Raw genomic sequence first — 15,216 nt, 5'->3', positions numbered from 1 at the left:
TCGCTGCATGTTGGTGATAATGCGCCGGCGTTTTTTTGTCTCTCCACTTGACACGCTGATAGCGCTCGTCTTCATTTTGTTGTCTTGAGCGTTACCTCGAAAGTGTCCCCACACTTAATTGTCCAAGTAACCAAAACACGGCGATAAGCCTCAACCATTAGCAAGCGCTAGCAAGGCGTCGTCTCATGTCAGGAAGAGGAAGAGAACATTTGAATATTCACGTTTGTCTTTTCTTCACACTTCGGTGGTGAAAACTTCCTAAGTGGGTGATTTATTGCCAACATGCAAGCCGAAGCTCATGTCAGCTTTTCTTTTTTTTTGGTCTTCCTCGGAGGTCTCTAAAAGCATTCGTTTGATCTCGCTCTCCTAGCAGAAAGCAGGCCACCGCTTTTTGGCTCCAATAAGCGCCCGGTCGCCCTTTGACAGCTCGTCATTTGTGGCAAGTGGGCCACGTGTTTATGTTTAGCAAATGATGGGCTCTTGTGTGCAGATGAGAACTATTTATGACTCCCACTATCAGATTTGCCCCACTTGGATTTCACCCCTGAACGGCGTACGGAGGTCGGCCGGCGCCGAGCCAGGTAAATTGGTCGCAAAGTCCAATCGTACGAGCTAGCTAGCTAGCCTAAACTGAAATGTAGTCACAATGTATGTTCTTTGATAACCACCTTCTAACATTAATATTGTGTTTTTGTGGTACATTTATTATTTACAAGTATACCATCCTTGTAGCCAGGGCTTATTTTTTTTCAATAAATAAACTCTTTCTCCATTTTTTTTTTTTTTTGGAGCTTCTACACTCTGGCCCGCAACATCATCATCAATCTTTCCACGGCCGCCCGCCCTCAACAAAAGCTGTTTGGCATCAACATACTTTGACTTTCCATTGCTCCCTACCAAGTACGTCAGGTGAGTACAACAGATTCCATCTCAAGTTGCGCACTTGTAGGTTAGTTTGACCTCACCGCTGACCTTTTTTCTCACTTTTAGCTCGGCAGTCAGCGCGTTCCTTGGCGACGCTCACGGTACATCCTGTACCCGTGTTTGCTGACATCGGGATGACATCATCGCCGGGGCAACCCCCCCCTCCCCCCGAAATGTTGTAGACAAAGGCCCCCGAGCAGCGTCGGCTATCCGCACATCGGCGTGGACGCAGCACTTTTGCAAATCCCTAACCAGATTAGCGCCGCGCCGCAATAGGCCCGAGGTGAGCTCAACACACGTCAACAATTTTTCATGTAGGCAGACAACAGCAGTCGGTCATGTTTTATTTATCCATTGCGTGGAATTACTCATATTAATGCCGTACCGACGAGCGGCGTGGACGAGCTCAATGGTTACTCAATTGATGTAGTGGAACAAAAAATGGTTTCACGTCAAATGTATAACTTGGAGAAGTTCAGCGCAACCTAAATCTATTTAAGATGTGTTTACTCACCACTAGAGGGAGCTTGCCGACGGTGTTTTTTTTTTAATCTAGGTGGGTAAGCCAACCGTGATCTTTGTTCTACGGTCACACCCAGACGATTCGCTCATTCTCACCCACCGCAAAGTCCCTCCTGTGTTTTTATATTTGCGGGGTGGATTTTGTCGTATTTTGTTCTGGAAACTGTCCGTGGATGAGAATGAGTGTTAACGAAAAAATAAACGTGGTAGATGTTAACAGCTCGAGTGTGTGTTTGTGTTGGCCGGTAGAACGTGGTGGGGCGGGGCCCCCCCCCCCTGCGACATCTAAATGGGGAGCCTTCGTCCTCGACTTGCGAAGAAACATGCCTTTATCTCGGTCCACAGAAGAGCGACTGTTTTTGCCGTTGTTGTGGTCCACAACAACCAACTGTTTTCTTGTTTAGCGCTTCCAGGACATCACAAACGTTTCTATCCGGGAGAGTGGAAATCAGCAGCGCATCTCGCCTCCATCATCAGGTGTGGTCGGGGGTGTCAATCTTTTGAGTATGTGAATAGTGGAAAAAAAGTTTTCAGTCAAAATGATTCCTTTTAAAGTACCACCAAGATAGCCGTTAGGGGGCGCCACTGAACAAGATCTGCACAAGCAGGTTTGAGAAGTCAGAGGAGGCCTGAAGAGTCAAATAAGACAAGCAACAAAAATGTTTTTTTTTTTTTTAATCCAATTCATTAATTGATCACTGAATGAATTGAATACAATTCAAATAAAACCAATTGGTTGGATTGTTTTTTTCTTCTACTGAAAAGGTGTCGTGTTGTTTTTTTGCTTTTTTTTTTTTTTCCTCTGTCCTTGATGACGTCAACATCAGTGCCCCCCCTGTCAATTGGCCTCTCGCCTCTGGCCGCACGTCACGGAACGAAGCGCGTCATCCACCCAGCCGCCACGCACACGCCGCATGTTCTCACCTGGTTTCCACAACAACCAGACCACATCAGTTTCCGTCTTTGCACAAGAGCTTTGCAGAGAGGCCCCCGTAGAGGGATGAACAGCAATGCTTTTGGGGGTCTTCTCCTGGTGGACTCTTTGCTTTCGGAAGAACCAACGACAAAAGCGCCTGTCGGGGTGTTACAGAATCACTGCCCCCCCCACACACACACACACACACACATCCTAAGTAGCCCAACGACCTTCTGGCTTTTGACTGGGCTCCAGTCCAAACACGAGCCACTTTGTCCCTGGTGCTCTGTTTTTGGCAGCAGGTCTTTGATTTCAGCCCCTGACTCCATTGTGACATTGGCTTATCCACCCCCACCCGGGTCATTTTTTGTTGTTGACATTTTTGTTTTGCAGTTCTTGCCGGGAGCCCCTTTTTTTTCTTTTTTTTTTTATCTGCCGAGTGTCGACTGTTAGCGGGTTGATCTATGGCGAGCAGCTGACGTCCAGCTGCTCCCCAACCGTCAGTCTGGAGGGCGTCGCTCATCTCGGCCGCCCGCTTTACCAGCGCGATCCGGGAAGTGCGTTCCACCTGTCTCGGGCTCCGGTTAAACCATTATAGACCCACTAACGAGGCCTTAATGCGGCAATCGTTTTGGGCGTACAATTCGGTGGCCAACTCATTAACAAGCAATTCAAGTACGTACACATCACCATGTTTAAACATTTCCTGCAGTGTCCCCCAGGGGTCAGTATTGAGCCCAAAATCGTTCAATCTTTACCTCAATGACCTATTTCAATGTTATTCCAATTTTTATTTTTGGCTGACGATATAAATAAATTGCTCAGGGGGAAACCTAGAAGAATTTTAAATATGATGAAGATGGAAATGAAAAAAGTGATAAGATGGTTTGAGTCTAATAAATTCAGTTAATTTGAGTAAAACCAACCTTTTTGGTAAACGTTACAAACGAACTGACATTCAAATACAAATAGATGGAATCATAATTGAAAGAATCCAAAAAATAAAATTTCTTGATGTAATCAGATGGGAAGATCATATTAAATACTACACGTGAAAGTAAAAGCACAGTAAAAGTAAAAACTTTGTAACAGGTAACTAAAAATGTTTCAAATTGGATAGGGGGTGGGATTAAATAAATCCTACTTCTTCCCACTCCATTTCAGACATGTAAACTCTGCTCCTTATGTGCAGTATTTTGTATTTTGCCCCTCTTGACCCCTCCCCTCTGGTCCAGTCCTCCATCCTCAAGACTCTCCGTCTGCTTGCTGAAAGAACCAAGAGTTTGTTTTGTGCCGTCCGCCAGCCACGTGATCCATCCACGAGATTAGGCCATTAGTTAATCACACATTAAATCCGATGGCAGGCCCGCCCCAATCAATCAGCTCTTTTATTTTACCACTTGCTATTCTTCATGAATTGCCAACATCTGCTCATCGTCTGGCCGACATTTCCAGCAAACGAGGGCGTCGTTAAAAGGTTCGTCGCCTGCCCAGCAGCTCGCCAGTCACTCAGACTTACTTCAAAATGGAAGAAAGGCTGCATGGGCATTCCCAAATTGCACTATGTTTGTTGACCTACAGGACGGCGCCAAACGCCCGGAAAGGCTTTCTGGCTTTTGGCGTCGAGGGTTCAAATGGTGCCGTGACGCAGGCAGGTCAGCGTGACCAGACAAAAGAACGAGATCAAAAGTGGGAGCAGGCCACCAGCTAATCATTGACGGTCTTCACACAAAACTGTTACACATTACTCTCCCCAAAATATTTGGGCCCCACTGATCGGGAGTCTTCCCAAAAGGCTGACGAGGTATTGACGGAACGTACGGCTCAAACATTAACGTCGTTGAACTCGGTAGTCACCACCGTGACTCTGAATTTGCACGTTCAAGGGTCGTATAGGGAGAGCCCCTTGGACCCCTCCCACCGTGACGTGTTCATATCATGGCCATCATGAGAAGCAGATACCTTCATTTGATTGAGAGGTCCAACAGCTGTGGGCCGAGGGAGCGACGCCCCAATTCCTGACTGACTGATTGACAGCCTGACGAATAAAAAGTGAAAGTAGGTTGCCGCGCTTGTGTGGAAAACTTACCCAGACCCCCGCCAGTTTGTTTTTTGATTAAAAAAAAAAAAAAAAAAAGTAGTGCTTGTGCCGCAGCCTGGGTCTTGGCAGCATGACATCCTTCTTATCCACCATCTTGTACTTACTTAGCTTTATAAAAAATCAGCGATGCAAAACAATCATGTAATAGAACGGCATGAAAATAAATAAATAAATAAATAAATGTCTACCTCCACAGATATTTCGCAAGACTTCAAAGATGCTTGAGCACCACCGGCTTGTTAATGTCTAAACTGAATAAACATCTCACTCAGCACACAGATGACTATATTTTTTGAATAACTATCTAAAAGTGCTTGCGTACAAAAAGCTAGCTTGCATCTCAACGTGCGTTCAAAAAGGAAGCCGCTGAATTTTGTCCAAAAGACAAAGATGTGACAAGCATCATTCTGAGAAGAGTGCCTCAAATGTCTACCACATTATTTTTTCTTCTCATACAATCACCAAAACGCTCATTATGGAGTTTTGCGACTTTTTTTCTTTTGCTTATTGAAAAATGTCAAACATTTCCCATCCTTCCTGTAATGTTCTTCTTACGAAGAACCTTTTTTGTTCAGCACCTCTAGAGCCAAAGTGAGTCAAAAGGAGGCTTGGCTGAGCAGAAGTGAGAAACGGTGAAAAGAAAGCGGGGGTGGGTGGGGGGGCACTTGAAAAGGCCACCTGAGAAAGATGGGAGCTCATCTGCATCATTTCCTCTCAATGTGAGTCAAAAAAAGAAAACTTTGAGCATCACCGCATCTCTCACATCTCCTCAGCTACTTTCACCAACGCGACACTTCTTGACGGCACCATTCGACTCTGTCCGCATTTGTCACTTCCACTAGTGATAAAGCATTCCAGTTCTTTTAAGTGAACTGAATCTTTAGAATCACTTCACTCAAAAGATTCGTTCAAACGAGTCGTTCAAAAAATCGCTCCCCCCCACACACACTGAGCTTCTTTTTTTTTTTTTTTAAATAAGTCAAATAATAAAAAAAATCACACCCGCCCTCACCCCCACTTTTTGATTGGCTGTTTGATCTGTGACGTCACTAGGAGACTCATTAGGTACAACGCCATTTTCAGGTGTTCCAAATAACAGGCCAATTCATTAGGGAAAAATCATGGTCAAAATTTAAATGAAAGTGAAAAGTGCCACACCCAAACAACCCCCCACTTTCTGATTGGCTGGTTGATCTGTGACGTCACAAGGACACTCCATTAGGTACACCGCCATTTTCAGGTGTACCTAATCACAGGCCACTTCATTAGGGAAAAATCATGGTCAAAATTTAAATGAAAGTGAAAAGTGCCACACCCAAACAACCCCCCACTTTCTGATTGGCTGGTTGATCTGTGACGTCACTCGGACACTCTATTAGGTACACCGCCATTTTCAGGTGTACCTAATCACAGGCCACTTCATTAGGGAAAAATCATGGTCAAAATTTAAATGAAAGTGAAAAGTGCCACACCCAAACAACCCCCCACTTTCTGATTGGCTGGTTGATCTGTGACGTCACAAGGACACTCCATTAGGTACACCGCCATTTTCAGGTGTACCTAATCACAGGCCACTTCATTAGGGAAAAATCATGGTCAAAATTTAAATGAAAGTGAAAAGTGCCACACCCAAACAACCCCCCACTTTCTGATTGGCTGGTTGATCTGTGACGTCACAAGGACACTCCATTAGGTACACCGCCATTTTCAGGTGTACCTAATCACAGGCCACTTCATTAGGGAAAAATCATGGTCAAAATTTAAATGAAAGTGAAAAGTGCCACACCCAAACAACCCCCCACTTTCTGATTGGCTGGTTGATCTGTGACGTCACAAGGACACTCTATTAGGTACACCGCCATTTTCAGGTGTACCTAATCACAGGCCACTTCATTAGGGAAAAATCATGGTCAAAATTTAAATGAAAGTGAAAAGTGCCACACCCAAACAACCCCCCACTTTCTGATTGGCTGGTTGATCTGTGACGTCACACGGACACAGGTGTACCTAATCACTTCATTAGGGAAAAAGTTTAAGTGAAAGTGAAAAGTGCCACACCCGCCCTCACCCCCACTTTGTGATTGGCTGTTTAATCTGTGACGTCATTTGGACACTCCATTAGGTACGCCGCCATTTTCAGGTGTACCTAATCACAGGCCACTTCATTAGGGAAAAATCATGGTCAAAACTTAAATGAAAGTGAAAAGTGCCACACCCAAACAACCCCCCACTTTCTGATTGGCTGGTTGATCTGTGACGTCACACGGACACAGGTGTACCTAATCACTTCATTAGGGAAAAAGTTTAAGTGAAAGTGAAAAGTGCCACACCCGCCCTCACCCCCACTTTGTGATTGGCTGTTTAATCTGTGACGTCATTTGGACACTCCATTAGGTACGCCGCCATTTTCAGGTGTACCTAATCACAGGCCACTTCATTAGGGAAAAATCATGGTCAAAACTTAAATGAAAGTGAAAAGTGCCACACCCAAACAACCCCCCACTTTCTGATTGGCTGTTTGATTGGTGACGTCACTCGGACACTCTATTAGGTACACCGCCATTTTCAGGTGTACCTAATCACAGGCCACTTCATTAGGGAAAAATCATGGTCAAAATTTAAATGAAAGTGAAAAGTGCCACACCCAAACAACCCCCCACTTTCTGATTGGCTGTTTGATTGGTGACGTCATTCGGACACTCCATTAGGTACACCGCCATTTTCAGATGTACCTAATCACAGGCCACTTCATTAGGGAAAAAGCTTAAGGGAAAGTGAAAAGTGCCACACCCGCCCTCACCCCCACTTCCTGATTGGCTGTTTGATCGGACATTCCATTAGGTACAGCGCCATTTTCAGGTTCGTTCGCGAAGATTCACGAGTGAGTGACAGACAGCGTTGACGACACACGTTATGCCGACATTGTAGTTGATGGTGATGATGTGTTTTGAATAAAAGGTTTAAAAAAACAATCCCTTATGCCGACATTTGTTATTTTGGGGGACACCAACTCATAGAACAATGTAAAACACATACGCATTGTCATATAAAGCAGTTAACCAAATGTCAGATTTTTATGTTTTAATTGGCGAATATAAAAACAAGGAATCAAATACCAGCCAAGTTTTAACATATATGTTTATTAAAATAATAATAATAAAAGTACATTTCAAACCAGCAATCTAATGTGAAATTGAAGTAGATATATTGGACAACAATATTCAGGCGTATATATGCATACACGTTATTTCAAAACTACTATAAGTGTTTTAAAATAAAGATTAACCAAAGAGAAGCATACTCTCCCCGTTTTTGCATAACGGCGCATCCCTTTATACAGTAACGTTAGCCGTTAGCTTGGAGAAAACGTGCATAAAAGAAGTGGTGTTTCAGTGCGTGGTTCTTTCTTTCCTTGGCAAATCGACATTCTCTGGTTTACATAGTTCACGCCAGGAGGGAGACGCAACACGTTCACCAACTGATCCGTTGATGCACGGGAAGAAGCCAGTTGACTCGTTCGCGCACGGGAAGAAGGCAGTTGACTCGTTCGCGAGGGAAAGTCAGGATTCGTTCCCTCACTGATCCGTTCTCGCGATGAATTGCAAATGCAAATCACTCACTCACTGATTCGTTCACTCACAGATCCGTTCAGTTGGTGAACGGGAAATGCAATTCACGACTCGTTCGTGAACGGGAAGTTACGTCATTTTCTTCTTCGTTTTGTTTTACGGCGAGGTGGCACCAGCTTCAATGCGCATTAGAAAGTGATTCGTTGACTCTCGTTCACTGAAAAGATTCTTTATTCTGAACGGTTCTTTCACTCACGAGCCAACATTAAGTTCCACTTCCCTCCTGTAGAGGGAGCCGTGAACCCCGAAAGTTATTTGGACGATGAAGCGCCCGATGCGTTGATCGATTCCTGGGAAGCTCTTTTTCCACGTGTCCCGTGGTGAAGACCCACCAATCTCTTCGGAAAAAAAAGAAGCTTGGGAGGGAAGATGAGGCCAGTGGCTCACCTGCGAGCGGCAGCAGTTTGAGAAGCTTGCGTGGAGCCAGCAGCTGTCTCGTGTTGCTCGATAAGAAGAACGTGCAGGCCTTCCTGTATGGAAACCAACACCACATGCCAGACATGACACGAGCGAGCGCAGAGTTTAATCGGAGATGTGCTGATGAGGACACACTCCCACTTAAAATGGTCGGTTGCTATTTTTAAAATCGCCCCCCCCCCCTTCGTTACACCCACCCACCGAACGCCCTCGGTGACCTCGCGGGCTAGCTGTTGGCTTGACATTTCAAACGTTTGTGAATGAAGGCGCTTCCCTCGATGCACTTCCTGCTGAGAGCATTTTCTTTACTACGAAAATCGTGCAATTAATCTTAGCAGGCAATTTAGTCTAAAAGTGTCGACAGCGCCCAAAAAAAGTGCTCAGTGTCCCTTTAAGAAGCGTAACGCGACAGTTGGCTACGACCACACCGCAAACCCGCAGCGGCACGGGGCCAATTCAGTGTGCCGGGGAGTTGTTTCCAAGAAAAGGGGAAGTAGCTACTATTAAAAGAAAGAGAGAGAGAGAGAGAAGAAAAGGAAAAAGAAAAAGGAAAATAAATCAGACGAGAGTGAAAACGCCCCCAAACTTGAAAAACAACGCGAGTTTCATTTCGCAAAGTTGTGTGTCATGGGGACTCTCCCGTGATGATGTCACCCACCGCTCACCTTTTTGGTTGACATTTGTCACGTGCACGAATGCTGGCCTACTTTTGAAAATGGCTTCTAATGATACGCGCACGCACGTACACGTGCACCGAGATGACGACCAGTTCCTCGATGTTTACAAACGGCGACGCAGCACTCATGACATCCTTGGGTTGCTAAAATGAGCTCGCTGGCGTTTAAATGCTGGGACGCTTCATTAGGCACACCAGTGACGTCACCTGCACAAACAAAACTGCGACGAGATTACATATGAAGTCAACCAAATCAAACTCAAAACAATGACCCGATTCCTAATCGATTAATTGAGAAATTATGAAAACGTGAGTCAAGTAGGAATTTGTGCGACTGTGCCGATTTGGATAAAAGTAAAGATATGACGTGCTTCTTCGTAAAAGGGTCTCAATGAGATGGAAAGTGACAGCTGAGGGCGGCGGTGTGTAAGGAGGCGGAGCCATGCCGGCTTCTTCGCACAAGGAGCCAATCAAATCGTCCCAGCTGCCACCAAAGCCCCGCCCTGGCGGGACGGGTGAAATGGGGCCCATCCCTCCAGTTGAGGGTTGTAAATCCAAGACGCTAAAGTGCAACGAAGGCGGCCGCTGTCTCGGACAGGTGCAGACCCCGAAGGAGCCTTTTCATTGCGACAAAACCAAAGAACTCGCTGAGTGGATCAAGGGTCCAAGTAGTTTTGCAGAGCTGTTTATTTATTTATTTTATTTTGCAGGCCAATTCTGGGGAAAAAAGAAAATGTATTGAAAAAAAGCCCCAGCCCCTGGTCAGCTGATGACATCCAGCGGTTCTCCTGATGCTGTTACATAACAAGCGTGCCATGAGGCTTCACTTACCATCGACCCGATGACGCAGTGTAATGTTTCACGATTTCTCAGCGGCGACTGAAGAATAAAGTCAGACGAACGATACCGCACACTCATCTTGCCGACGTCGTCCTCTTACAATGAGTATGAGAGATGACTCGAGAGGCTGCGTCATCCATTCCGGCCAGGAAAATCACACACAACCAACATCTGGAAGACACTTTGAAATATTCCCAGAAAAACACAATGTAGCGCCAAAAAAAGCAGAGGAAATGGGTTTGTTCTGACACTTTTTCAGGCTTAGTCAGCAAATGTCCAGGAAAAAGTGAGATCGTAATACTGTCGGAATATACCCGATTGATACAATTTGACATTTTGTTAGTTTGAAATGACCATTTTAGCCTAGTTTTGGCTATTTTTCTTTTTAATACTGTAATGTTTTTGTTGTGAACGTTGACGCCTGGTAAGAAAAGAGGCTGAAAATGAGAGAACATTATTCTTTTTATATTTCAAAAAGAGGATCTAGGAACAGAATACAAAAAACAAACACGGGGTCTGAAAATCCAGACAATTGAGATCCAAAAATAAATTTTCTTAGGAAATATTAAATATATACAAAAACATAAAAATGCATCTTTTAATTCGGGCCCCTGTTGTGGAACACTGGGGCACCATTTTTCCTTCTATTTTCTTAATAAAAATAAACTTTAAATATCTGAACCCAGCCATAACTCGATTTGAGGCAGTATCAACAGATTCCATCTTTTTTTTTTCCCCTCGGCAATTGCATGCAAACGACTGCGCGGGACAGTCGGCATCCAAAAACACAAACGGACGAACGAACAAAGAGCCGAGTGGGCGGGCGCCGATTAAGCGTTCTGTTGGCGCAGACCGGCGAGTTTGTGCGCCAGGAGCTGCCCCCGGCGTCTCAGCCGCTCCTTGAGCGACAGCAGGCGGCACTCGTCGGCGTGCATGGTGCGCACGCACTCTGTCGCTTTCTTGAGGATCACCACCTTGGACGCCTTGTTGTTCTTGGCCAGGTCGGGAATCTCGTCACGCAGAGCCAGGAAACTCAGCTTGAGCTCGTTGCGGCGGAGGCGCTCCAGCACGTTGTGACTCCGACGCTTGTCGCGGTCCTCCGAATCGGACGGGCTGCGGCGTTTGCGGTTGGCGCTGATCTGCTTGGGCGCGCCGCTCTGGCTTACGCCTCTACACTCTGGGGGGGGGGCAAAGGAAGGGCAAACGTGGGTTGATTTTGGTGGATACCGGGAAGAAAGATGTGAAAGCCAAACATGGGTACAGAAGATATCCAAGTGGTCTTACCTCCACCGTCGTCCATTTTGAGCCGCTTGCCCGGGTGCGCGGCGTAGTTGTGCTGCTGGGTGGAGACGTGGCAGCGTTTGAGCACCAGGGGGATGGCGGTGCCGATGCACGACCAGTCGCAACGCTTCGACGCCTGCCGCTTTTCCACCGTCACCACGTCGATCTCCTCCTCATCCTCCGCCTCTTTGCCGTTGTCCACATCCTCCTCCTCCTCATCCTCATCCTCTGCAACATAAACAAAACAAACATGACACATGACAGTCAAAGCGCTCTTGAGCAAGGCGACTAAACTGCCCTGACATACAAAAATTAAATTCAAAGATTTTTTAAATCATACAAAATAAAATGGTTATATTTAAAGAACTTTGTTACATGTCAAGGCTTCCTCAAACTCTCAATGAGAACTTGAAAATGATCTCTAGCTCGTGAACGCAGCGAGGAAAATAATCTTCGTGCCAATACTATTGGGTAGAAAGTCGAGCTGCTGTGTGTTTGTGGTGCTTTGGAGACATCCAGGAATATTTGGGGCGGGGTCGCAGCACTGGACAGATCCAATAGCATTACCCTTTTAGTTCCTGGAACAACAAGTGCATCCTAGGAACGCCCGCAACATGAATAAAAAAATATATTTGGAACTTGGGGTGGGAAGGTGCATCACCCACCCAGCTGGAGACCCAAATTCAGTGCTTACTAAATCCATGATGCAATTTAGGGAACTGCATCCAGTAAAACAATGAATTTAAACAACTTAACATTTTCGAAAAGACTAAATTAGGACAGCAACTAACAACTATTTTAAGAAGCTAATGTTTGCAATTTGTCTTATTTAAATTCAGTGCAAATCAATCTGTTTTCATGAAGGAAAACGGATAACAGGTGCACGGCTTATCAAAGTAGATTTCAATCTATGAAATTGATTAACGGATCAACTCCTGCACCTTTACTGAAAACATGCTGGTCAAAAGTCAATTTATGGCATAACGGCATCAAAGAGATAATCAGTAATACTAAAATGAGTGAAAGCAGAACTGCGCCCACGCCCCTCAGTGAGTACAAAGGTCACCGTGAGAATGAAGATGCCAACGATGTCCTACCTGATTCGCTGCTACTGCTGCTGCTGCTGCCACTGTAGGGAGGCGTGTCAAGTCCCAGGTCCTGAGAGGGATGCTCGCTCTGCTTGGGGGTCTCAGCCACCGGGTAAGGGAAGACCACCGAGGGGTCGATGCACTCTGACGCTGCAGTGTTGAGGTCCTGCAGGTAGCTCCTCCAGGCGGCTACCTCGGTGGACCCCGTCGTGGAAGCATCCGAGGCAGGGGCGGGGGTCGCGAGGCTGGGGTTGGCCGCGGCGGCAACGGCGGCTGCTGCTGCGAAGGCGGAGACGTCCATCCGGGCGGCGTGCAGCGTGGCCAGCTGCTCGGACACTACCTTCTTGAGCTTAGCCGCGGCTGAGAAGCCGCTCCACATGCAGTCCTGAATGATGATTGACTGCAGGAAAGTCTCTGAGTAGTCGGCTGTGTCGCAAATGATGCTCTGGTTGATGGCGTCGTCGCCCAGGAACTCGCTGACCATCTCCAGCTGGTCGGCGTTAGACGGGTAGGTCAAGCCAGAAAGCGAAGGTCGCCGACTGGGCGACAGGGGCGGCGTGGGGAGAAGTTCGAACTTCTTCCAGATGTCCTCGCTGGGTGCAGGGGGCTGCGGCTGCTGCGGGTAGAAGTCCTCCTCCGAGTGGTCATAATAGAAGTAAGGCTGGAGGGAATCGTAGTCGTAGTTCCGATTTAGCAGAGCAGAACTGAGCGGCATGATGGCGGGGCGCCGAGGGGATGCTGCAAGCTAGGCGGCCGACAACATGCATGGAGCTCAGTTCAAATTGAAAAAAAAAAATAAAAGACTTAAAACGCGAGCAGCAGGTGTCGACTTCAGGCTTGCAGCCTTACCTCTGTTGCTTTAAACAAGTGGGAAAAACAAAACGAGGTGAAAATTATTCCTTCGGCGTCCTTCGTGAAAATAAAATCTGCGTGGCCGAATAAAGACGCATGAGCGTCGACGGCGTTGCAGCCAACGAATGAAGCTTCTGCAAGCTTCTGAGAGGATTGAGTTACTTCGAGAATCACATCAGAGTCCGCGGCACTGAGGCTATATATGGCCGCGTCACTACCCCGAGCCACCTCCTCCGCCTGCCCCCCCCCCACCCCCACAATAAAAATATACGTCGCTTAAAATCGGTAAATTGATATTAAACTCACCCCGATATCTCCCCATACACAACACTCAACACTAATTTCCTGGTGAAAAAAAAAAAAACTTCTTATGAGGTTTTCTGGGTACTATTTTACATACTGCGTCAGGTACGAGTAGAAAAAAATGGGCGTGGCTATAGTAGAGCGGCGGCCCCATTGACTGGAGACACGCGAGTCATATTAATGTAGTGTGGAAAGTGATATCATTTGATTCATATTACAGCCACGCTCGCAAATATCAAACATATATTTTTTTTATTAATTCATCAATGTTGTTTTGGAACAAAAACAAGATACATAGTGTGGCTTATAGCAAACATTCACCGGCGAACAGGTGCACACGCGAAAAATGCAGAAAAGACGTTCATGTCGGTTTCGCCTCTACGACAGGCGAATTGTCGCTCTTCAACCGCAGGAGGAATTTTTAATTCAGGCAAATCAGGCATGCAATGTGTCGCAGTTTTGGAAAGCGCGGAGTGGACGCCTACGATGCATGGCGGGAAGGACATTTCGCGGGCTTTGAGCACCCCCTGGTGTCGTTTACTTGCTCCTACAAGAACCAAATTATGACTTCCCTCAGTACCACATTTGAGTTCCTTCTATTCCCGCATCCTTCTTTTTATGCATTACATTTATTTCAATACTTACCTTTCTTACTTTTTTCATTTCTTCCTTCCTTGTTTCGACATAATAGATATTTAGAAATGTATGCCTATACTTTCCTCTCATGAGGCATGAGAACATTTTAAAAGTTACTCATAAACAACAACCAAAGGAGTCTCTCGTCACCAACTTGCCGCCATGACTCAGCAGTCAAATCAATGGATACTCTGCTGAGTTGCTCAGAGCGAGTCGACCAATCATGTTGAGCGAGACAGCTAATTGCCTGATTAATTATTGACGCCAGTCGAGAAGAAACGAGGCGAAGAGTTTACACTGTAACAAGTACCTCCAGCGGCCGCTAGATGTCACCCTTCCATCACCTTGAACGCTAAACCTGACTGGATTGCTTTGCCAGGTTTGAGTTGATTCTGGCAACATTATGACGCATGTTGATTCATGACTCATCTTAACTGTCGCCGTTTTGTTTTTTTTTCAATCTAAGCATTCAGACATGCAAATGCATTTGACAGAGTAGCACAACAATTACAAATCCTAACAACCAAAGGGAATCAAATATTAGAGAAAGGTGTTTCCATATTGACTATTCCAATTATTATTTTAAAGTTAAAAATACAATTCTGATATTTAGAAATGAGCACAGAGTTCATTTGGTTGTCCAAGTGTACTTAATATGATGTCCCATGTGTGCCGAGTGGACGCAAGCTTCTTAGAAAGCAAAGCGAGGGTGATTTGTAGAGTTCTTGACTGGTCTCAAACGCACAACCGTCCGTGCGTTTTGAATTCTCATCTTTCCATACTGGTGCGCAAACATCCGCCTTGAAATTTCTAAAGAGCTGTGTAGGGGAGCCAACACTCGTAAATGTATCAAACAAGGACGGCAGTGCCCCCAGGCTGCGAACATGGGCAAAAACAACCTCCCATCCCCAAAAAAATAGAGGTTGAAGAACTTTTGTAAACACATACCTCACACACGTGCAGCCAAAAAAAAAGCCACGTTGCTACATATCATGGGAAAAAAAAACAAGGAAGAAGATTGAAAATGAGAA

The 15,216-nt window shown here is 45.8% G+C and overlaps 1 protein-coding gene across 4 annotated transcripts; it reads right to left on the bottom strand.

The window, feature by feature from the left end:
* Nucleotides 1–10,469: 10,469 nt before the first annotated feature.
* myca (MYC proto-oncogene, bHLH transcription factor a) lies at nt 10,470–14,384 on the bottom strand. 4 transcript variants are annotated; one of them, XM_085939668.1, is made up of 4 exons: nt 14,195–14,384; nt 12,404–13,139; nt 11,310–11,534; nt 10,470–11,202 (listed from the first exon to the last, which is right to left on the bottom strand). In XM_085939668.1, exons 1-4 carry the CDS (start codon nt 14,288–14,290, stop codon nt 10,856–10,858), a joined length of 1,404 nt encoding a protein of 467 aa, XP_085795794.1. In that variant the 5' UTR covers nt 14,291–14,384; the 3' UTR covers nt 10,470–10,855. The 4 variants fall into 4 exon arrangements, with proteins under 4 accessions (XP_085795794.1, XP_085795797.1, XP_085795795.1 ...); XM_085939671.1 differs by having other exon boundaries at nt 12,404–13,055; XM_085939669.1 differs by having other exon boundaries at nt 14,204–14,384.
* Between the last annotated feature and the right edge of the window lie 832 nt (nt 14,385–15,216).

Source organism: Syngnathus leptorhynchus, chromosome 19, assembly GCF_054491065.1.
Source record: "Syngnathus leptorhynchus isolate UIUO chromosome 19, UIUO_Slep, whole genome shotgun sequence".
NCBI lineage: Eukaryota > Metazoa > Chordata > Actinopteri > Syngnathiformes > Syngnathidae > Syngnathus > Syngnathus leptorhynchus.
Note: the sequence above shows the minus strand (reverse complement) of the source record. Positions and strands in the feature narration are given on the sequence as shown.

What these genes read in the sequence shown, in the direction of transcription:
- myca (XM_085939668.1), bottom strand. Translation starts at nt 14,290, where the DNA reads ATGTTCTCATGCCTCATGAGAGGAAAGTATAGGCATACATTTCTAAAT. An exon ending in AAATGAAAAAAGTAAGAAAG is followed by an intron (nt 13,140 to 14,194) that starts GTAAGTATTGAA and finishes TCGGCCGCCTAG; the next exon opens with CTTGCAGCATCCCCTCGGCG. An exon ending in CAGCAGTAGCAGCGAATCAG is followed by an intron (nt 11,535 to 12,403) that starts GTAGGACATCGT and finishes TTTATGTTGCAG; the next exon opens with AGGATGAGGATGAGGAGGAG.